General features: G+C 32.0%; 2 protein-coding genes across 2 annotated transcripts in view; one reads left to right on the top strand and one right to left on the bottom strand.

Moving 5' to 3' along the window:
• LOC145318734 (protein rolling stone-like) overlaps positions 1–23,411 on the bottom strand; it is a 316,823-nt gene that overhangs the window by 293,140 nt on the left and 272 nt on the right. The gene's annotated exons all lie outside the window — the stretch shown is intronic.
• The window catches only part of LOC145319925 (uncharacterized), a 58,396-nt gene continuing 38,936 nt past the window's right edge, over positions 3,952–23,411 (top strand). The window contains exons 1-6 of the mRNA XM_080162327.1: positions 3,952–3,957; positions 4,172–4,344; positions 6,727–6,879; positions 7,197–7,451; positions 13,235–13,291; positions 18,573–18,623. Of these exons, the coding sequence (XP_080018453.1) occupies positions 3,952–3,957; positions 4,172–4,344; positions 6,727–6,879; positions 7,197–7,451; positions 13,235–13,291; positions 18,573–18,623 (695 nt within the window). The remainder of the gene's footprint in view (positions 3,958–4,171; positions 4,345–6,726; positions 6,880–7,196; positions 7,452–13,234; positions 13,292–18,572; positions 18,624–23,411) is intronic.

The raw sequence follows: 23,411 nt of genomic DNA, 5'->3' as shown, positions 1-23,411 counted from the left end.
AGCAATAACAAGCTAACGTGTTTGCAGTGGAAACTACAGTAAAGTATTGTACATGAAAATGACATAATTTCTTTTGCCAAAATATAAAAGTATGAATTAATAAGTTGTATTTACATGTGTGTGTTTTTCTTGTAAGATCTCATAAACAGATGTAACTGTCGATGCACACAGGGAATTTTAGTTTTGGTCCAAGATAGGTATTAGACTATTGGTAGGGAAGAGAAAGAGGTGGAGGGAGTCTCCCCATGCCAAATGAAATAAATAAGTGTAGAGGGGAACCCTATTAAATAACCATTAAATTTATCTTTGCTCTTTCCCTTTTTTCGCAAAAAATTCATTATGCACCATTTCTATGAAAATAGAAAAAGCTGAGGTATTTCTATTACCTTTTTATTATCGAAGCTATTCTACAAATAAAGTATGTTCGTCACACCATCGTGTACAGAAACAATCTCTACTCAACATTTTTTACTGTCCAATGTCCCATACCTCCACGAAATGTGTTTTAAGAGTTTTTAATAATGAAATACGATATTTTCAACTTCTAGAATAAATAAAAAAGGTTTCTTTATATAAAAAGCTCTTTCAAAAGATTTAAAAGTATCATATTCAAGAACTACAACAAAGATATTTTTCATATTTTTTACAAAAAAAAAGATAATTAATCTAAACAAAAGTCATTCTTTAATTAATGAAATGAAAGATTTTTTTTTCTTTTTGCATTTTTTTATAAATAAAGATTGAATAGAACTACTGGCTTCGGCCCAAAACTTCAGATTCATCTTAATTGAGGTGAACTATTCTTTTCTAGCGAAAATATCATATCATATAACATTTGCGTAGCCAGTGGTTTTGCCAGGGTTTTGAAAACTTTTGACACCCACCGTGGACCTATACGTTGTATTTGCCCACCTTAACTTTTTACTAGGTTTTTGATGACCCTCTTCAGCTCGCCTCTGGTTAATAGATTGACAATACCTTTAAAAATAAATGGCAACTAGTATCACTAACTAATCATCTAATACTAAATATTTATACTCAAGAATCTTCTCTATTCTGGACAATTTTCTTGCACTTTTCTCACAAAAAAATATAGTTTGTAACTCTTGGATTAAATTCCTATTTTTAAATAACCCAGGGGCTCAAACTTTTCGGTAAAAATTAATTAGAATGTTTGTTTGACTAAGTTTTAGGTAATTAAAAATTTAGCAAAAATATTAATTATAAAATATTTTTGGGGAAATTAAGTGGGCTGGCTTATTTCAATTTTAACGTCCAAATGTTGGTGTATAATTAATTTTTTTAATAAATGCGCATTTTTTGTTTAACGTGGTTCACTAAATCCGTCAAATTTCTTGGAGTTTATGTGATATTGATAAACTTGAAAATTAGCCAAAGGCAAAATTTGGGCCTGTTGAGTTTTTTTCATTTGTCATATCTCTACGAAACCAACTCATCTCACAAAACAGCATTAAACCTTACCTACACAAATAAGCTTTCCTTTAGTGAAGATATAATTATAGTTATCCAGCCAATTGTGTACTACTTTTTCGTTGTTTCGCTAGGAACATCAATTTTTGGTCAAAATTTGAAAACAAAGAACTTCTTGAGACAGCTTAAAAGATGAAGAAGCTTGCCAAAGTTTACATATTTAAGAGCGAAGCTTTTCTTTATGTATTTATGTCGTTTAGTACTTTTATACCGTGGAATAACTAAAGACCAAAAGTTCGGCTACGCACAATGCTGCTATATTTTTACCCTTGGGTTTAATATTATCAATGTTTTTGTTAGTGTGAAACATTTACTCACTTAATTGATTGATTTCTTTATTTCAGGAAAGCTTCACATAGGACCTGTGATGGTTTTAGGCTATCTTATTTAGATTTAGTTATTATGATGGTTTTAGGATATTTTATGTTCTCCTCTACCCTTTCGAATGCAGAGTCTCTAGAAGCAAGGGCGTATCCGCTAGTATTAGATGAAAGAAGTAGCGGGACAAAGTGTCTCAAAAATCACCCATGTGACGTCATAAAGATGAGGGAGATGAGAGGAGAAGTGAGAAAGAAAACCCATAAAAAAGAGATGGATGATCCCTCATTTTTATAATTTTACGTGGCTGATTTATGAGACTTTTTGTCCTGCTACTAAAAGATGTGTGCTAAAAGATATTTTAATTTAATTTTAGTATTAATATATTGACACAATTAATACAGCCATATATTGGCTGTTTATCTGAATTCTCATGGATTTGATCATCCTTGTCTTTTAACAGTAAAATATTTTGTTGATTGTTACTAATGGAAAAGAAAAACTTTTTTGACACCTCAAAGTGTTTAAAATGCATCAAGTTTTGGTCTTTATTTGGTTGTTGTTGATTTAATGTTTTCGAAGATTTTTTAAAAATACTCAGATAATTAGAGTAAAACACTAGAGGGAGAAAGGGTTAAATAACTGTAACTCCCCATCGCAACCGTCTTGTGCAACCTTTCTATTAGGTCATTGAAAATCAACCAATGGTATCGCTTATATTACACAGCCAAGTAGCAGAAAATATTTAGAAGCTGACAAAAGAGGTCTTTGATAAATGAAGGAAGGTAGTTGTCTGTTTATACATCTATATTATAGATCCTTTTATCAGAGGGCATAATTGTGTAATATACTGAACAATTATTTAAAGTATTGAAATAAGAATTAAAGGGAGGGGGAGTGATTCAAACCAGGCATGTATAAAAATTTATATCATCCATTAAACCGTTCAGTGGATCATTGGAACCCTTTTTGCTAGCCTCTGTGTAGTTCTCCTAACCTAAGAGAAAATAAGTATTAAAGGTTCATATTATGCTACACTTGGATTGGAGGAGGAGGGATTCAAATTTAAAAGGTATATTAAAAGTCAGGGAGGAAGGGGACTAAAGAGATTGCAAACTAAACTGGTACCCAAAGTTTTTAAATCTTATAAATTTTAAGGTTGGTTCCCAAATATCAGTGTTTAAACATTACAACCAATAGTTTATCAAATCTGTTGAAGGGGTAATTTTGTTTATCATTATCATTGGGGCTTCATATCAATTTATCATTCAATGTCTAATCCCTTAAGATCCCTGTTAAAAATTGGGCACACTATTTTCATCCTTGTCAAATCAAGCAGGGAAAGAGGGATAGATTATTAGGTCTATAAGTAAAAGTTACAGGATGTCTATGTATCGTGTGTTTGTTTTGTAATAAAGGATATCTCTTAACGCTGGAACGATATGGTTACTATCACAATGAAGTTTCTTATAGGTCCCGGGAATGTTTATAACTATTTTGTGAGAGGGTACCTCCCCAAAAGTAATCTCCCCTGGAAAAAAACCCACCCCAAAAAAATACCCCACTTTCTTCTAATAGACTTTTGTCTTTTGCTAATTGATCATTTTTTGACAGGCATTGTATATAAATCACTATTTTTTATTACAAGATAGTTGACTAAAGTTATTCGAAATTTTAGCCATTTTTTTATTTATTAAATAGTATGTTGTTGAATTTATCTTGAAATTACAGATCCTTATATTCGTGAAAATGAACTGAGAGAAAAAGAGATATTTTCAATAGGATTTTGATTGTGATTTTAATTCGCCATGAAATGATTGTTTATATCTGTATTGTGTGTGTGTGTGTGTGTGTGTGTGTTTGTCTGTGTGTGGTTTAATTTAAGAGAGGGTATAATTGAATTTTTGAATATAAAACAGCGCCAAGGCGAAGGTCCGTTGGTTATACTACTTTGATTTGATTATGGGTATATAACAGTGGAACATTAACAAGGTCCGTTGGTTATACTACTTTTATTGGATTATGGGTATATAACAGTGGAACATTAACACTTGTTGAGTGTCAGAACCTAGAGAGCAGAATATAAATTCGATTGTAACATAATAGTTAAAAGTTTGTTGTACTATTTATTTCTAAAACCAGATGAGAGTAACATTTAAACATAAATCAGCATGTTTTAAATGGACGCTCGACTTTTTGATAACGATAATAGAGTTGCTGCGCTTTCTTAATCGTACCTAAGTGTTTTATAGATCACCCGGCAATGTATGAAATAAAAAAGACAACTAACTCGATCTTGCCTAAATTAACAACAAAAATTAATTCAAAATATGTTAATCTCGAATGACACCACAATCAACAGGAACTGGAGACCCTGCAAGTACGGCTGGAGTGTCAACACCTGTACACGGAGAACCTGAAGCTGAGGCAGGAGTTCAAGGAGCTGAAGGGCGTGTCCAACCCCCGCAGGGTCCTGGAGCTACAGAAAGAGATTGAACATCTGCACTGGCAGCTTAATAAGATGGAGAATTCCAGGTACAATTTAGAAAATGAACAAAAAAATTAAAAGTTTGCTTTTAGGTGCTTTCACTAAATTTGATTTTTTGATCATCATACCCATCTATTATTTTTAAATTTTGATTACATATTTGTAAACAATGTGGGTTCCTATCCCTAACCTTTAACTTAACCTAACCTAACTAACAAAAATAATCAAGAGGTAACCAAAGTTTTATTAAAATCAACTTTCATTGGTTGACTTTTATTGAATCTTGATTGATTGGTTTAAACTAGAGCAGTAACCAAATTTGTCAACCACTAATTTTAATCTGCAGAAGGGGTAATTTTTTTTTCATCTTTAAGGCTGTACATTAATTTATCGTTCATTGTCTTATCCCTTAAAATTCATGGATTTATGGTATAAAATAAGTTTATTAAACAGTTTATAATGATTATTTCTAAATTTCTTTAATAATAAAGAAATTTAATTAAAGTAGCATGCTGTTAAGTATTGGGGGTTTTAGTAGCGAAGCTACTCTACAGTTTACCAGGTCTATCCGTCAGTCAGTCAGTAACGCTATGGGGGAAATGTGATTTTCTCGGCTACTATTAAAGAAAAGCAGCATAATCAGATGGTCATTCTTCAAATTACATCAACTTATGTCTTAAAGGTTTCTTGATTTATTTGAGTTTTAGCATTTTCTCTTTTTCTCTTTTCTTTGCTTAGACAACTGAATTTCTACTCTATACCTCATTTTTTCCGTTGTCCATATGTTTTATGCTTCGGCACTTATGAATGTTGTCATCCTTGTTTGTCTTCTTATTTCTTTTATTTTAGCCTGAGCGTCCAATTATGGTTAATAGGCAACTAAGGTCAAATTATTGTTTAAAGGTGCACATACATAATTACCATGGATCTGCAGGGATAAGACAATAAAGGATAAATTTCTTTACTTCCCCAAGGATGATAAACAATATTATCCCTTTTATTATTTGGTTGAAAAGTTTTGATACTACTAGTTTGGAGCCAAACAATGAAAATTCATAATAACCTAATGGTTTTAAGCTAACGAATAATCTAAAGTAGTTAGAAAACTTTGGGCACCAGTGTAATTTACAGCCCAATGTCCATTTCCACCCTGATAAATACATACTGCCTTTTCCCACCCCTTAATATTACTCTCCCTCTTCCATTTTGAGTTTCTAAATAGGGTATTTCTCAGATGTTGCCGGATTTTTAAAACTTGCTCATTTTTCAAATAAGATATTTTAAGTTTTGAACCATTGCGTAAAGTAGATATTAAATGTTTAATAAAAATTATCTAAGTTAAATTTAATTGGAAAAGTATAACATTAGAAGGTTGGATACATAACATGATTGTTACTAGCAGGGATCTAAAGGGATAAGACGATGGCCAATAAATTGATGTACATCACCAATGATGATATACAAAAATTACCCCTTATGTGGATTACAATTGCTAGTTAAAGCGTTTTGACACTCAACGCAATGAACTAACCAATCAAAATTAAATAAATTTACCCAAAGCTGTTGAGCCAATGAATAAGGAAATGTGATTATATACTTTGGGGACCAGTTTAATAAACAGTCATATGTTCCATCCCTTTCTGGTTATTTGAATTTTGGATTTAACTAGTTTAAGACATAAATTAAAATTTTTGGCGTATTTTTAGGAACACCCTTGAACATGATGGATCATGTGCCTTCCATGGCAAAAGATAATGAAATCATTAATCTTCCTACATGTAGTTTTTAGCAGCGCAGCTACTTTATTCAATACGGTCATTTTGATATGCAACATGCCTGTGTTTGAAGGAATTACAATTTTTAGTTTTATAAGGGGGCGGGCACATTTTATACCCCCCGCGCGCCCGTTGTTTTTGGATTAAAAAACCTCTTTCAAGTTTCACAGGGTTTTATATTGGCCCAGTAACCCTTGCCAATGTCTGATAATGTGAAATTCCAAAATCGACCCACCCTAGTCAGTATGTCCGTCTAATATACATAATTTCTCCAAATGTACAAATGTCAATATTAATTTTTATTAATATATTATAATTTACTATTTATAACTAAAAAACTGTTTTAAACTTTTTATTGATTCACTACTAATAAACAAAATTGTTCTCGTAATATTTAATATATCTAATTTAATTAGTAAGAGGTTTTATCATAAATAGATATGTTTTATAAATAAATATATATTCTTTTTATCCATATATACACCCATTTATCCGCCTATCAGTATCCATCCACCTATCTAAACAAAATATCTATCCATCTATATAAGAAACTATACATCTATTTTGCTCGTACCATCATATCTATCTATCTAACTATCTAGGAAACTATATAATCTATCTTTATATTACCCTCATATCTATCTATCTATCTAGGAAATTATATGAGCTAGCCACCACCCAGCTGGTGACCTTCCTGGAGCAGGTGTCCCACTCCCTGGCACACTCAACAGGATCCAGGTCAAGCTCCAGACTGAACTTGGACAGTCCTGATCCTGTTTTATCCAGGGAAAACCTTCTCCATGCCAGGTAGGTCTTATTTTGAGATACAAGGAACAATTTCATTCAGAGATAACGCAGCAATAACAAGCTTACAACATTGGCATATTAAAATAATTCAGGGAGGGGGAGGACATGGGACTGTAAATTATAATGGTCCACAAAGGTTTAGTATGGATACCCTAAAATAATTGAGACTTTTATTGAATCTTGATTTGGCTGTACAAATTATTCTTCCATTAATATTTATCTATTTGGGTGATTTTGTTTTCGTGTTTGGGAGTTTACATTAATTCATGCATTATATTATCCCTTAAGATCTCTGAAATAATTTGTATAATTTGTAGGGAGCTGTCCTTGGCAAGCCTCAACATGGCGCGCAGTCAGTCCATGCCAGGCTTGGCCGGATCATTAGCCGCTTTCGGCGGTGCCTTTATGGGCGGCGGTAGCGGACTGAGCCGCCGGTCGCGCTTGATGCGCGGCAGCCGGGACGGCAGCACGAGTGGCGGCAGTATTGATGGCAGCTCGGTGAAGCGGAGTAATTCTGTGTCGCGGACAAGGTTGGCCAGCCCGCTCCCCAGCTTGGCAGAACAAGAGGACAGGTATGCATTTTCTTACATTGCGTATCCATTAATATCTTAAAACAGTGTAAGTCAATTCTCAACTTTAAATTTCAATAATAAAAATAAGTTTTCCCCCAAAATAGTTGTAAAACTTCCCTGGATCTAATGGAGAACCATATCGATTCAGCGGTAAACGATATCGTTCACTACACACATAGACAAACGAACATCCTTTTATTTTTAAATTACTTTAATGTTTACATATAGAATTTTAATATCTCTATTCATATTCTTCAAATAGCTGTTTCATTATTAAGAATTCTTGTAATAAAGATGAATTAAAAATAAATGAATGCATGAACTGGCTAAAAAAACTTTCTTTTAGACAGCATTTCTTTCTTGCTATTTTTATCCTTTCATTGGCCTTTTGTTGTTCATGCAATAAAGTTGAAAAAATAGAGAAAATGAAAATGTTTTGGTAGACACACTCTCTCTCTCTCTCTCTCACTCTCTCTCACACTCTCTCTCTCTCTCTCTCTCTCTCTCTCTCTCTCTCTCTCTCTCTCTCTCTCTCTCTCACTCTCTCTCTCTCTCTCTCTCTCTCTCTCTCTCTCTCTCTCTCTCTCTCTCTCTCTCTCTCTCTCTCTCTCTCTCTCTCTCTCTCTCTCTCTCTCTCTCTCTCTCTCTCTCTTTCTCTTTCTCTCTCTTTCTCTTTCTCTCTCTCTCTCTCTCTCTCTCTCTCTTTCTCTTTCTCTCTCTCTCTCTCTCTTTTATTTTTGTGTGACTCTTTCTTTCTTTCCTTATCTATCTCCCCATGTATCTTTTTTTCTCTCTCTCATTCTCTATCTCCCTTTTTCTCTTTTACTCTAACTTCTCTACTTAAATAAATGGTTTAAGCCTATATTGCAACTTAAAAGCTCCCTGACAATTAGCGGTTAAATTGCCTGTAAAATATGATAACTAGGTAGGCCCCATATGATATTTCTATAGCCTAGTCCCTGACAACTAGCGGCTAAATTGTTGGTAATGTATGATAACTAGGTAGGCCCCTTATGATATTTCTATAGCCTAGTCCCTGACAACTAGCGGCTAAATTGTTGGTAATGCATGATAACTAGGTAGGCCTCTTATAATATTTCTATAGCCTAGTCCCTGACAACTAGCGGCTAAATTGTTGGTAATGCATGATAACTAGGTAGGCCTCTTATGATATTTCTGTGGCCTAGTCCACAGTTTAGACACGCAATATTAAACAAGCACAATTGTATACATAAGTAGCGCAGTCACAACAAGCTAATAATATTTTAAAGAGAATATAATAATTAGGTCTAATACAGATATTGTCTAGGCATAGGCCCTACACGGTTATAGCTTGCCGCGGTGATTAGAAGAAAAACACCCTCCCTCCTTTTTAAAATGATATCTAAAAAAAAAGAGGGGGGGGGGGGTTGAAGATATTATTGCTTAACGGGAACTTTTTTTGAATAGAGTATCTATGCTGCAAACGTGATTGGGTATGTATGTGTGACTATAGACAGCGCAGATACTTTGAATGACTGATATAATACGTACGGACATGTTATGATTATAGAGTAGTTGAGCAGCTATAAAAAAGTAGTACAGCCAAGCTCCAAATTAAACAGAAAATGGTTTATATCATACAAACATATTTTACTAAAATGTACTCAACATTTATTTTGTGATATGATCAAAGCCACTCTATGAATTATCGTTTTATTATGTCTAGCCTTTTGTCTGTCTGTCCTTTTAAATTCTGTTTGGTAATTTCTCAATTATTAATACATAGTCAATTGCTCTAGCTAACTGAATACATAGTTTAACTCTTTATTTATTTCTCTCTCTATCTATCTATCTCTCTCAATCATACGATTAGTTTTCATTTAAAACAGCTTCGCTTTTTTGAACAATGTCTTTAAAAATTCAAAGTTCTTTACAAAAAAGTAAATTGACCTTATGTTTTCCTAAAAGGGGTTTAAAATTTCTAGGAATAATCTTGATTAGATTTCTTTTGGAGGCCTTTTAGTACTTATTAATTTTTAGATATATATAAAGCAGCTTTTTAACAAAAATTACTGTTCGTATATCAGAATTAATCAAATGAAATGGTTGGACAAAGTTTAATTTTTCGGTCTTTTCCCTCAAAGTGCCTTGTTAAGCACAGAAACAGAAAATATGGGTGAGGGGGGGGGGTGGAAATGAGTAGCTTTTCGGTTATTGCTTTAGGTTAGGTTATATTGGGTACTGGATAGACCCGCATGGGTAACCTTTCCTTCCTACTCAAAGTTTAGGGATAGAAAAAAAATACTTCTTTCTAATATCAATTTTCCATTTGCTTTGAAAATAAGGTAGATAAAAGGGGGGGGGGGGGTCAGTTCTTTATAGACACTTTTAAGGAAAGAACCATATAAAAAGTTCAAAATAAATGCATTTTAAATGAAGTGTTAGTTTCAATAACAATAAATTGTAATTTATACTGAATATAAATATGATATTATATAGTCTTCTCTTAGATAGTGTTTACAAGGATGACAATTTAAGTATAAAGCGAATCATAAATTTTTTGCGCGATTAATTTTTCTAAGGGGTAATTTCTTAAGATACCTTCCTCGGATAAAAATCCCTGTAATGGAAAATCGAATAGGTTCAGTGGTTAGCAATAAACACACAGATAGTAAGTAAAGATACATTGAAGTTAATCTTCTATACTGTTTATTATTAAACCTACATACATTTCATGATTTTACAGATGCTTCGCTTTAAAAATAAAAAATAAGTGGGAGAGGTCAAGGAGTGGTGAAATATCGATAAATGTTGAGACAACAACAATAATCTATTGATCATTCAAGTGTAAAAATTCATTAATAGTTGGATATATGTAGTTTTTCTTTCAGTTATCGGATTAAAAACTTTGGGTACTTTTACAATTTCTTGGTTTTTTTTTGTAAAAACCTTCAGTGTCAAAACTTCTCAATCAATAATTTTAATCTACAGAAGGAGTAAGTTTTTCTATCATTATATATGGGTGTATACATTTATTAAGTACCCATTGTCTTATCCCATTAGACCCTTATAGTGATTTACAATTTCCAGGGAAGCTTTGTGTTTGTATGATAAAAGCTATTTTACTGGTGAAAAGGTGAACACCCAAGCCAAATGAACCTTTAAAAAAGTACCTTTATAATGTAGTATTATAAAAAGTAGTAAGGTTTTTTTGTCTGAAGCTTTAAATTCCAACTACTAACGAAGTGATTGAGTTTTCTTTTATGGGGATCTTTGGGATCTTTTAAATGTTTCATATTTCATTGATTTAGGGGAAGAATAATAAGATAAATACTTTGAGTACGATAAATTATCATTAGTAGCTTAAGAATCAATGTAGAAAAGGGGGGGGGGGAGAGAATAATTTATCCACAATGGTCCTATCACCCCCCCCCCCCTGAAGATGAAAATTTAATGATGATAAGCGCGCATCATCAATGAGATCTTGTGGGGGGATATAATCATTTGATGTGTGAAAATTTCACTACACTTTTCGGATCATGGAAAGAAAACGATGTAGCGGGTTTCGTATTATTTTCACAGTAGCTTTTGATAGGTTATTTTAGGTTAGGTTTTGTAAATGTTAATGATTGCCCCGAAGCGTTAATGCCCTCCACAGTGGCTAGAAATAGGAGAAAAGCTACTGTGAAAATACGCCGAAACCCGCTACTTACTTTTTTTCCATTAGCTACTTTTCTAGAAGCTTTTTAAGAACCGGTGACTGGTATTCGGGATTTTAAGGATCTTAAAGATATGACAATGGACGATATAATAGTATACGCCCCAAATTATGAAAACTAAATTATACATTCTGTAGATTGAATTTATTGGTTGAAAAGTTTGAACACGTCTAGTTTAAAATCAACCATAAAATTTAATAAAAACACCAAAAGTTTTTGAGCCAATGCAAAATATTTGTGGTTATAAAAAATTGGGCACCAGTGTAATTTAAAGTTCATTGTCCCCTCCCTTTATGATTATTAATTGTTGTTTATAAAAATCGTCACAAAAAAATTTAAGCCTTATATCTTTCATAGAGTCCGAGTAAATCTTATTTATGGCGTTGTTAAAGGTTTGATATTATGAGTCAAATAATAGCTGCAATACTTAAAAACATTCAATATGTGAAATTTTTAACTGTTAATGGTATAATTCGATTTTTCTGGTTTTCAAAATTTCCAGATAATGTAAAAACAAGGATGACAACATCCATAAGTAGCGAAGCACAAATAATTGTGGATGGGAATACGTAGAAGTAGATTTAAAGTGTATTTATTAAATTATTTTGAAACTGTTAATGCAAAAAAGTTTTAAAATTAGACCAAAAATACCAAAGATATAGGGAAATATGTCAAACATATAAAAATAGCCAAAAACCTGCTAAAAGGCAGTTTGGCCGCCATTTTTTCTTTTCTTAAAATGCCAGAAATTTAATTTTAATATCTTTAACTGAAATTTTTTTAAAAATTGGACCATAAACACCAAAGATATGGGTAAAAATGTGAAAAATATAAAAATAGCCAAAAACCTGCAAAAAGACAGTCTGACCGTCATTGTTGTTTTCTTCAAATGACGGGAAATTTAATTTTGATATCTGTAACTGAAAAAAATTTTAAAATCGGACCATTAACACCAAAGATATGGGAAAAATTTGGAAAATATAAAAAATAGCTTAAAACCTGCTAAAAAGCAGTCCAACCGCCATTGATGTTTTATAGTTAATTATGCTCCTTAATGATGGGAATGTTGTCACAAAATTTCAGCTCTCTATCTTTTATAGGAGCTGAGAAAATCACGTTTCCCCCAATTCATTAATTACGGACAGACGGACGGACGGACAGACGGACGGACAGACGGACGGACAGACGGACGGACAGACGGACGGACAGACGGACGGACGGACGGACATTGTGAATTATAGAGTAGCTTCGCTACTAAAAATAAATTTCTAATGATTTTATTTTATTGTGGAAAACTCCCCAAAAGTGATTTTTGATTTATTTTTGATTATACATATTGTTAGAAATTGTATAGGCCTGGAATATATTTAGGATCTATCTATACTCAAATCTATCCATTTATCTATTTAGGAATCAATGCATCTATATATTTATTCAAATACCTATCTATCTAAATTTTATAAAACTATGAAACTACTCTATACTCCATTTCTAATACGAAAAAAATATTTTTTCGGCAACTATCTATAATACAAAGTAGAATGATGTCTGTCCGTCCGTCCGTCTGAAGCTTAAGATCTCGGTAACCACTAAATTGATTGCATTCTACTCTTCAGGGTATACACCTACTGGTCCTGTGGTGGTTTTAGGCTATTTTCTTGAAGGACACCGACAACCCCCCCAAAAACCAAAAAATCCCCCCCCCCATTTTTTTTTGCAGAAGATTTCCTTGGTCCTTTTTTTTGCAGGAGATTTCCTTGGTCCTTTTACGAATTTCACCTTAATTTTTTTTTATTACCTCTTGGGTCAAAGCCCCTAGAGGCTAGGGGCGAAGCCGCTAGTTTAATATACACTACTAATTTCTTTATTAAGATATCCATTTGTCTAAAAAAGATTTTAAATGCCTTATATCTATTTACCTTTCTAATTATATAAATATTTACTTATCTGTCTATCTAAATATCTAAGTACCTAGATTTCTATTAATCTACCTACTACACTAAGTGTCTTTATATCTCTTAAAGCATTTCTATAACCATCTATCTATCTATACATCTCTAAATTATCTATGTATCTTTCCAGGAGATCTGAATATGAAACTGGAAGCACTATCAGTCAAGATCCCATCCAATCAATTAGGTCAGTATTAATTTCTATATCAGTAATATCATCTCATGTATCAAAATCATTTTTCATCATTTTTAGTAGATTTTTAGAAAACTGAAAATGGCAATGTTAAAACCTATATTATAGAATAGCTATGAATTTCTTTTTGACTCCTTTTTCATAGTGAACAATCATTTTAGATAAATATTTCAAATTTTCCATTTTTTGGATCTTTACGGTTTCTTATCAATAATATGTCAAGCAATACTTGCTGGACATATTATTTAATTTTGAAGGAAAGGCTTATACCTATTTTTGGGGAGGGTTGACCTAATCCCTAATCCCCTAGAGGCCTCTAGGAGCGTAAACGATAATCCCAAATATTGTAATGCAATGGTTTAAGATCCATATTTATAGGCAACACTTAATAATAGTTTTGTCCTTCACTTTATTATTACTATACACATACAACCATATTTATTTAAACTCAAATTATGGACATTTATACACAAATTTAATTTGATTTAGATTCTGTATTTTTCTTATTTAATAGCGGCTGTGCCCCTAGAATCAAGGTGGCAGCAAAAAATCCCAAAACCACCAAAGGATTTATCTTAATTTAAAATAGTCAAAAACCAATTCAGGACCTAAGTAAAGCTTCTCTAAAAAGGAGAACTAAATAGGTTTAGTAATTATTAAAATCTTAAGCTTTTGCAAAGAAAAACATACTACTTTACATAAAAGGATTTTCCACCTTTTTAAAAGCTGCATATAGTTAAAAGTGCAGTTAGCTTCCAGCTGTTAATTGGTCGGCAAAGCCTATTCTAAAAAGCAGTTGAAAACAGCTGAGGATGTTGCTTCGACAATGAAAGACATAATACATGTAATATAAATTAATTTGAATTGTTGAATGATTACTCTTATCCATGATAAACCCCAAAATTGATAACAAATCTACCAACCAATAAACCCCCTTTGCAGTAAACATGGCCTATATGTTCTAAAGGACACTATGTGCTGTCAACATATAAAGTAGTAAGGTTTTTTATGTTTGTTTGTTAAGATTTCGTTAGCCACTAGACTAGACCGATTGAGTTCTCCACTTTATGATATCTTTATATTGGTCCCGGTTTGGTTCTTAACTATTTTTAAAAGCGAAGCTTTTCTATAATTAGGGTCGGTCCGTCCGTACGTCCGTCCGTCCGAGATAGATAGCTTTTATTCGTTAATTTAGGCATGTTAGAATTGTCCTATCGATTTCAAACTTTGCATGATGATTCCTGTAGTAGTTAGGTACAATCTTGAAAGCGTAGCAACTCTATAATCATTACAAGAATGTCCGTACGTCCATTTTAAACATGCTGATTTTTCTACTTTTTGAACAACAAATTTTTATGTGATCTAATTATCCATTTGATCTGATTTTTGGTATATTGATCCATGGGACAACAAAAAACAATATTATAAGCGAAGCAACTCTGTAATCAAGCCCTAAAAATGTAAGTATGTCCATAAACATTATCCTGTATCAAGCAGTTTTTCAACAAATTTACTTACAATTTTGCTTCGACTCTTATACTTTTATAATTCTGATTATTCAGTTCAGACACTATACAAGTGTTAATGTCCGTTTGTCCTACCGTTTCAGAGCTTCGCTTTTATGGATGTTGTCATCCTTGTTTTTTTTTATAGATTTAAGCCTAAAAATGGTTTGATATATAGTTCTCTATAAATGTAAAATTATAGTTAAACTTGAAAATTTATGATTTTTAGCAAGTTTTGCCAACAAATAATTAATTTCAAGCGAGTTTTTTTCTAATATCTATATCCATTAATAAAAAGAAAGCTATTGTTATTTTACTGTAAATGAGTGGAGAGCGGACGTACTGCACTGCTTAAATGCAAAAAAAATTAAATCTGGAATAAGCCTAAAAATGGGAAACTCCATTTAACCAAAGTTGTATTTCCTATCATATATAACAACGGTTAAACGATCACATAAAACCGTAAAATAAGCATAATACAACATTCCAATGACCAATATTAAGTTTTTTTTGCAACTAAACTAATCAATCCTGCCGTTTACGAGGCCTTGTTGGACACATTTGTTTACAAACCTATAGATACTTTAGAATATGCATTGTTTTTCACATACAATTAATATGTAAGATACATAAAAAGATTTTTTAACAGCATCTTCCAAAATTTGATTTATTTATGTTACTCCAATGGTATATTTTGTCCTTAAACCAATAATTGGTAACATAAACGTTTAAGTTGTAACATGTTCTATATTATCTAAGTTCAATTTAAGCTGGGACCATAAATAGTATACATATATTATATATTTACATTACAATTTATGTCCGTACTATGTCAACACATTGTTGTACTTTTGGGTTTAATTTGCTTATAGAAATAGCGTTATGATAGTTTTATGGTGAATGGCAAATGTCATCCCTTATTTGGGTAATTTTTAGGTATCTAAGGGATAATACAATGGGTTACAAATTGGTGTACATCCCCAATGATGAAAAACAGATTATTTCTTCTGTTTATCGAAAAATTTACACTGGCAATTTGAACCAACCAATCAAGATTAACTAGCAGTGTCCGAATTTTTCTACCAATAATTGTTATCTGCAGTAGAGAATATTGTTTGTTATCAATATATCGTCCATTGTCTTATCCCTTAAGATCCTACAAATAAACTATTTATAGAGAAGCTTTACAATTCAAAGCAATTGACTCAAAAAATACAAAAACTTGAAATTATACAAAATAACAACCATTGAAAAAAATCACCATAGAAAAGTGTAAAATCATTTTGGGAAATAATCGGATTTAAGCATAAAACCCCAGCCACGGTTTTTGTGAGGAAAATTATACATAAATGGGAAATTTTTCCATTGTCCTTTTCGAACCATTTAAACTTTTTACACCCACCACCTTCCCCAGGGCTTGTAATAAACTTCACTGTAGATGAGAACCATTTCAGTTTAGTGAGATCTTAGGCTACAGACATAGCCATTTTGTTACTTTTATATGTAGATAAACCATGCCAGTAAATAAAGTAGTCAGTTTTTTTTGTCTGAAGCAAAAGATATCGGAAAATATTGGTCCGAATTGGTTGTACTTTTCAGGGTTGGCTTACAAATGTCTTGGGATGGCTTTAGACTGTTTTCCTGGACCCCCTACCATCAAATAGAGGCTGAGGGCGATGCAACTAGTTTTTTTTTATAGATTGAAGGGGGTTCAAATGTATAAATGTGGGAAATTGTCATCCAAATTTTGCTCATTAGGTTGAGTCATTCTCCCTCAATTTAGATTTTTACAGAGGGAGGGGACATAGGACTGTAGTCTACACTGATACCCAACGTTTTATAGCAACGTTATTTTATTCCTTTGCTCAAAAACTTTGGGTAATTTTAAAGAATTTTGATTGGTCGGTTCTTTGAACCAATAATTATAATCCAAAGAAGGGATAATTTTGTTTATAAGCATTGGGGATGTATATCATTCAGTGTCTTATCCCTTAAGATCTCTAGATTTTAATAATTTTCAGTCCAATGTCCCCTCCCTCCCTGATAGGAAGGTATACATTTAGATAATTATTTCCTTGTGTATATGTATTATATTATGGTGTCCTATCACTCCCGCATATCAATAGGTATGGATGTTATTCGGGTAAATGAATGCGGAATAAAAGAGAATTTCTGCTTTAGAATAGTTTTTTTTCATCAAAAACAGTTTTCCGCGGATACCATATGAAAATTTTTTAGATTAAAATCAGTTTTGTTAGTCATCAATGGATGTTATTTGAGTAAATGAATGGGGAATATAAAATAATATCTGCTGTAGAATATTAATTTTTTACAGTATCATAAACAGTTTTCCGCGGATATCATATGAAAAAATTTTAGATTAAAATCAGTTTTGTTAGTCCCGAGGGGCTAACAAAACTGGTATTAATTGTTTGATTTTTTTATTTTAATATTTGTATTACGATGTTTTACAGGCTTCGAGTCGGTTCAATGTCAGCAGAAATGAAACAGTTTCGAAACCATACTGGAATCAATTTTAAAGTTCTAAAGATTTAATTCAATACATTTGGTGGAAACGATGGTACATGATTATTTTTGAGTATTATTGTGTAACCAGAACCAAAATTATTTTCTCACTTCCCTCCCTCCCCCCACCTCCTCTACACAAAACCACTTAAATTCAGTGAAAAAAAACTTTCTTTTTATAATTTTGAGCTGTTTTTCAGGGAGGGAGTGGGCATTGGACTGTAATTTACATTGTTACCGAAAATTTTTTAAGTTATCTTATTCGTTGGATTAAAACTTTTGTAAAATTTTGATTGGTTGATTTCTAAAAAACTTTAAACCAATAATTTTGATCAACAAAAGTTGTAATCATTGTGTATCATCAATTGGGATGTATTATTGTATTTAAATTTATCGTGCATTGTCTTATTCATGGCTGTTTTTCTGTTTTCGGTAGCGCAGATATACTTAAACTAAGGGTTTTTCTGTTTGTCTCTTAAAATTATTGAACTCGTTTGCAATTTAGTGCCATTTTCCTATCACACCCCTCCATCTGTTTATATACATATGAAATATAACCCAACCATGATGATCTATAATAATATATGTATCTAATTTGAATTGGTCTATATAAGGCAATGACAATAAGAGTAAGGAGGCCTGTGTTATATTATAATTGTTGGGAGCAGAGCTGCTCTTAAACTAAAGTCTATTTGTAAGTTACTCTATTAGATTATGTTGAATTGACTAAAATTTCTTTTATATACTTTTACTTTACTGTTCTTTTTCAATATAAACAAGGATATAACATTTGAAAAAACAGTTGGATAGAAAGTACAAAATTCTTTAGTGATTATCCTAAATAAAGTTGTTATAAAAGTAACAGGATAGCGATCTGTCTGTCCGTCTGTAGAGAAGGATCTCGCTAACTACTGAACCGATAAGGTCCCTTTTTTCACTGTAACTTCTAATTTTTCTTGCTTTTTTGGGGGACGGTACCAACACCATCCCGAGAGAAATTGCAAAAAAAAATTCAAAAATATATAATAGCCCGGCCAGCCGAAGTTTTGATATTTTTTTTAAATTTTAACCATTTTATATGCACCTAGTCCTAGGGGCCTTTTTGGACATAGCCGCTACTTATATTATAATTAAGTGATAACGCTCTTCACTTTAATAAAAAAATCCTATAAACAAATGACATATCTTCAGCTGACTTGCATTTTTATTGTCTGATATTAAAATAATCAACATTTTTGTTTCAGTGCTGAAACAGCAGAAAATCTGGCGGATTCGCTCAGCTTGGATAGTCACAGGTAATTGATAGTTAGTTATTGCATAGAATTATAGACAGCTTTCCGCGGATAGTAAAATTTAAAATTGATAGACTCATTCTAGCTTAGTTGGCCCTGAGGATCCGTTTTGCCCGGGCAAACTAAACTGGTAATGATTACATTTTTCGTAAAAAATTGTCTGTAATACGATACGATACAGGATTTTTCAGTATAGATAAGAACCGGTTCTAATTCAGTAAATATTAAAATGTCTGCATATCTGATTTATACTATTTTATGTACAATACACAACATACATCAAAATTATATATTATAGATATTATATAAAAATACAGGCATACAGGATCAAAATGGTCGAAAACTGGCTGTTAAACCACCAGCCATTACGGGTTTATAGCGAAAGAATTTGGGACGGGTGGGAGGTTACCTTTTATTTTAGTTTAGATGCAAATTTTTTTTCAATTTTCGGGTGTTTACGATTTTCAATTTTTCTTTTAGAAATTGTATCTCTCTTTTCCAAAAATTGGACCAAAACTGTATTAAGCTTTCCTGAAAGGAAAAACTGAATTAGTGTAAGATCTTAAACTACAAACCAAAAGTGACTGTTTTATTAAATTCCTGAGAGTTAAATAAATGCACAAATAGAGAGAGGGAAAAATTAGCTTGTAATAACATAAATCTAAAAATTTTATAGTCGTATAAAGGTATGAAGTTTTGAGCTACTATACAACTAATCAAAGATATACATGGGGGTGAGGGGGGGGGGGTATGGGAGTTATTTACCCTCCAATTTTCTTGAAGTATATAAGATTATAAGATATAATCCCCATTACCCATTCCAATTTAACCCCTGTAGGCACCAATAAGTTTTTCTAGGCAGTTTTCGGTTGGCAAAACTTGGAATTTATTGAGTTATGTTTCTAAAGCATGTTATCATCCTTGTTTTATTACATGAACTGCATACAAATTATTAAAATATTTTATCCTTGCACTTTCATGATTTATTTATGAATTATCTACTATTTTATATTATTTATTATATGTAGGATAAAATAAAGATTATTTATGACTAATCATATGATTATTTTTATGTGTGATCAATAACATCTCGGAGCAGCTAAACTAAATCGGCCTCAATGTTAAAATGTGTGTGTGCCTTAGGATCTCGATAACCTCTGAACCGATAAGATTCTCCTTTACACCGTCTGATAGGTACTGAGAAAGTTTTTATAACTAAAATGGGGGAGAATATTCTAGAAAAAAAATGACCCTTCCAAAAACGTTTCTTTCTTCAAAAAGGGAAAGTGGGGTGAGGTCGACTTCCCCCCTCACTTCATATTCCTTAAGAGGCTTTAGGGTGCAGCCTCTATTCATAAATCAAGTTCCTAATTAACAACTCATATACAGACATGCTTAACTTATAGACATACAGACAACAAAAGAATATACTATAATAGTGTAGCTACGCTATAAACAACAGTCTAACTGTGCACTGCTAACCTTCAAAAGCAACAGAAACGGTGGAAGAATAATTTTAATATTTAAACCTTGAATTATCACCGCAATTAAACTTCAAAGCAAGATAACATAAGCATAGCAATAACTTAAAATTTACCCCTATCTTATTATTAAGAGTGCATCTACTCAATAGACTTTCATTCTCATGTATCTTAAGGGCTAAGACAGTGGACTATATATTGATGTACATTCCCATTGATGACAAACTAAACTACCTCTTCTGTAGATTAATTTTATTAATTTAAAAGTTTGAACAATACTAGTTTAGAAATAACGAAACATAATTCTATAAAAGAACCGAAAGTTTTTAATCAATTCCAATAAGATATCGTTTGGTGAGCATATAGTAACAAGAACAATACTGACTATAAGTTGCGCAGCTCAAAACTTCTATAAACGTCAATCAACGGACGGACAGACAATCAGACCCTAGTTATAAGGTAGCTGCGCTAATAATAATCAAAGATTACCTTTAAGCCATGCAAGCCTATATAGACTCCATATAGACAAGCATATTATGCTCCATATTCAATTTGTCACGGGTAATTCCAACTATTCAAAAGGATTCAGGCGCTAAATATAGATTGGTTACTCTACATTTCAGCAAGTTTCAATCAAGAGCTAACAATTATATCATGTGATGTATGAAAGTTCATTAAGATCCCGTAAATAGCTAAAAATTAAGAAACCCCTTTTCTTAAGAAGCTAGTAACCGTTAGGGATAAAATCTAGCATCTATGGGCTCTATTCGAAGGATACAAAAATAGCATAAAACCATCCCGGGATTTTAGTGAAGATATCCTTAAAAGGTAGTTTTGAAATTTGAAAAAGGTGAAGAAACAAACATTACTGTTTTAAATATTTTCTCATTCGTTAGATTTTTTACTTTTTTGTGTGCTTTTTGTATACTTGTAAAGACTATAGACTACTTTTTGTAGCATATCTTTCATCAAACTATCATAGGCATATTAAAACTCAGACACTTCAAACATAAATGCAACAAATTCAGTTATTTTCACAAGTAGCGCAGCAATCTATTTATATAAAAAAGTACAGTAAAGTATAGTAAGTATTCCATTAGGATTTTATTTATTTCAACGTTTGTTAAGAGAACAATTTAAAAAGTTTCAATTCAACATTTTATTTTTGGAAGCAAATCTACACTATAATTCACATTGTCTGTCCGTCAGTCCGTAATGTATTTTGTGTCTGTTACTTGTTATGTTAAATAATTGTTTTAAATTCATGAGCTGCGCTGCTTATGAATGTTGTTGACCTTGTTTTAATTGGATTTATTTTAAACCAACACTGTTTTACTATCAATTGTATGATAACGCAGACCCATTTTTGTTGAAAAAAGCAGGTAGGGAGAAGATAATAGCGTATAATCTATCTATACCTTACCCCCCCCCCCCTTTTTGATAAGCTACCAAAGGCATAACAGATATGACAATAGGGATAAAATAAATATGTTCATAATATATTCATTCCGACCCCAATCGAAAGAAAATATTACATATTATTATTTCATATTCAACCAATAATATAAGATACAGAAGTGATAATTTTGTTTATCATCATTTGGGATGTATCTTTCATCGTCTTATCCCTTAAGATCCCTGGATAAAATCAATACCAGCTGAGTATCCACGTGGATATTCAGCTACTATTGGGGTCATTTTTGGATACTCAGCTACCATTGGGAAAATCTGTGGATATTCAACTACCATTGGGGGGAAAAAACGTTTTTAAACAATTATTTTGGTTAGCTTTTTTGTTAATTTAAACATGTTAAAATTATCCTATCGATTTAATAAAAAAGGTACGATTTAGGAAGCGTAGCAACTCTATAATAGAAAGTCCGTAGGTTAATTCTAAACATGTTGCTTTTTAACCTTTTAAACAATTTTTTTCATATAATATAATAAATGAAAGCAAAGTTTTTCTACATTTCTAAGAAATTATATCAACTCAATAAAATCGTGGCTTTAGGGATTTTTGGTCCAAAAATAAATAATGGATTATTAGCCCTGTAGATTGATTATTTTCAAAAGCGAAGCTTTTTTATAATAAGGGTCTGTGTGTCTGTCCGTCCTTCGATTTCAAACTTGGCGTTATGATTCCTGTAGAGCACATTATAATTACCAACAAATCAAATTGATCATTGTATGCCCAAATACGCTTTTAATTATTTTGTCCTCCTTGTTTTAAAGTGCAAGGTGCAATAAGTGGGTGGAGATTTTTCGGCTTCTTGTACAATTTAAATTCAAGACAAAAACATACGTGGATTGATTTATATCTAAATGGTATTTATCATCTATAAGTTTGAGGATTTCTAATTTATGGAATACTGATTCTTATTACGATAAGGTACAATGTTATAAGCGTAACTTCTCAATAATCATGTCCTAAAATGTCAGTATGCCCTTAAAAAGTATATACTTAAGCAGTTTTGCAACAATAATTTTTCGGAGCTTTGCTTTTATGGATTTTCAATATTTGGTTCCTAAATCTGTATTAAAGTTAAATGATAGGTGTGAATTGCTTGCTTTAATGTGCTTTATGTCATGGGAATCAGCATTATGAAAGGATATAATGAAAATACCAATAGGAAACTATTGTGGATATTCAACTACCATAGGGGAAAAGTGTGGATATTCAACTACTCTTGGGAAATATGCGTGGATACTCAGCTACTATTGGGGACTTTGTGGATACTCAGCTGGTATTGAGCCATTTTGTGTAACCAATTAGTGAATATTAACCCTATAATTGTAATCTATATCATATTCTATTATTTAAGCAAAATTATAACTTTCAACGTTTAATATTGGAGAATAATTTCTTTGTTTATAACAATAAAAATCATCATATCATAGGCAAAGTAGTCTTCTTGTAACTACCCGTCAATAAGTTAGTCAAACAAACAGACAGACATACAAACATACAGACAAACATACAAACATTCATGCAAAAGACAGAGAAACAATGATTAGACAAACAGACAGACAGACAAACATACAAACATTCATGCAAAAGACAGAGAAACAATGATCAGACAAACAAACAGACAGACAAACATACAGAAAAAAATACAGACAAACAGACAGACAGGCAAAAAAAGACAAACAGCAAACAGACAATCTAACGAAAGGTAAACAGAATAAACCGTTTATTAGCTTCGCTGTTATATATAATTTCTGCTGTATCAAATATCCATATTAATATTCCTTTCTTATTGTGATTACAGAAACTAAGCAGACCGGCTATGTACGCTAGTTTAAATGGTAC

The sequence above is a fragment of the Acartia tonsa genome, chromosome 5, assembly GCF_053477335.1.
Source record: "Acartia tonsa isolate MP-2025a chromosome 5, ASM5347733v1, whole genome shotgun sequence".
Classification (NCBI taxonomy): Eukaryota; Metazoa; Arthropoda; class Copepoda; order Calanoida; family Acartiidae; genus Acartia; species Acartia tonsa.
This window is presented reverse-complemented; position numbering and strand designations above follow the sequence as displayed.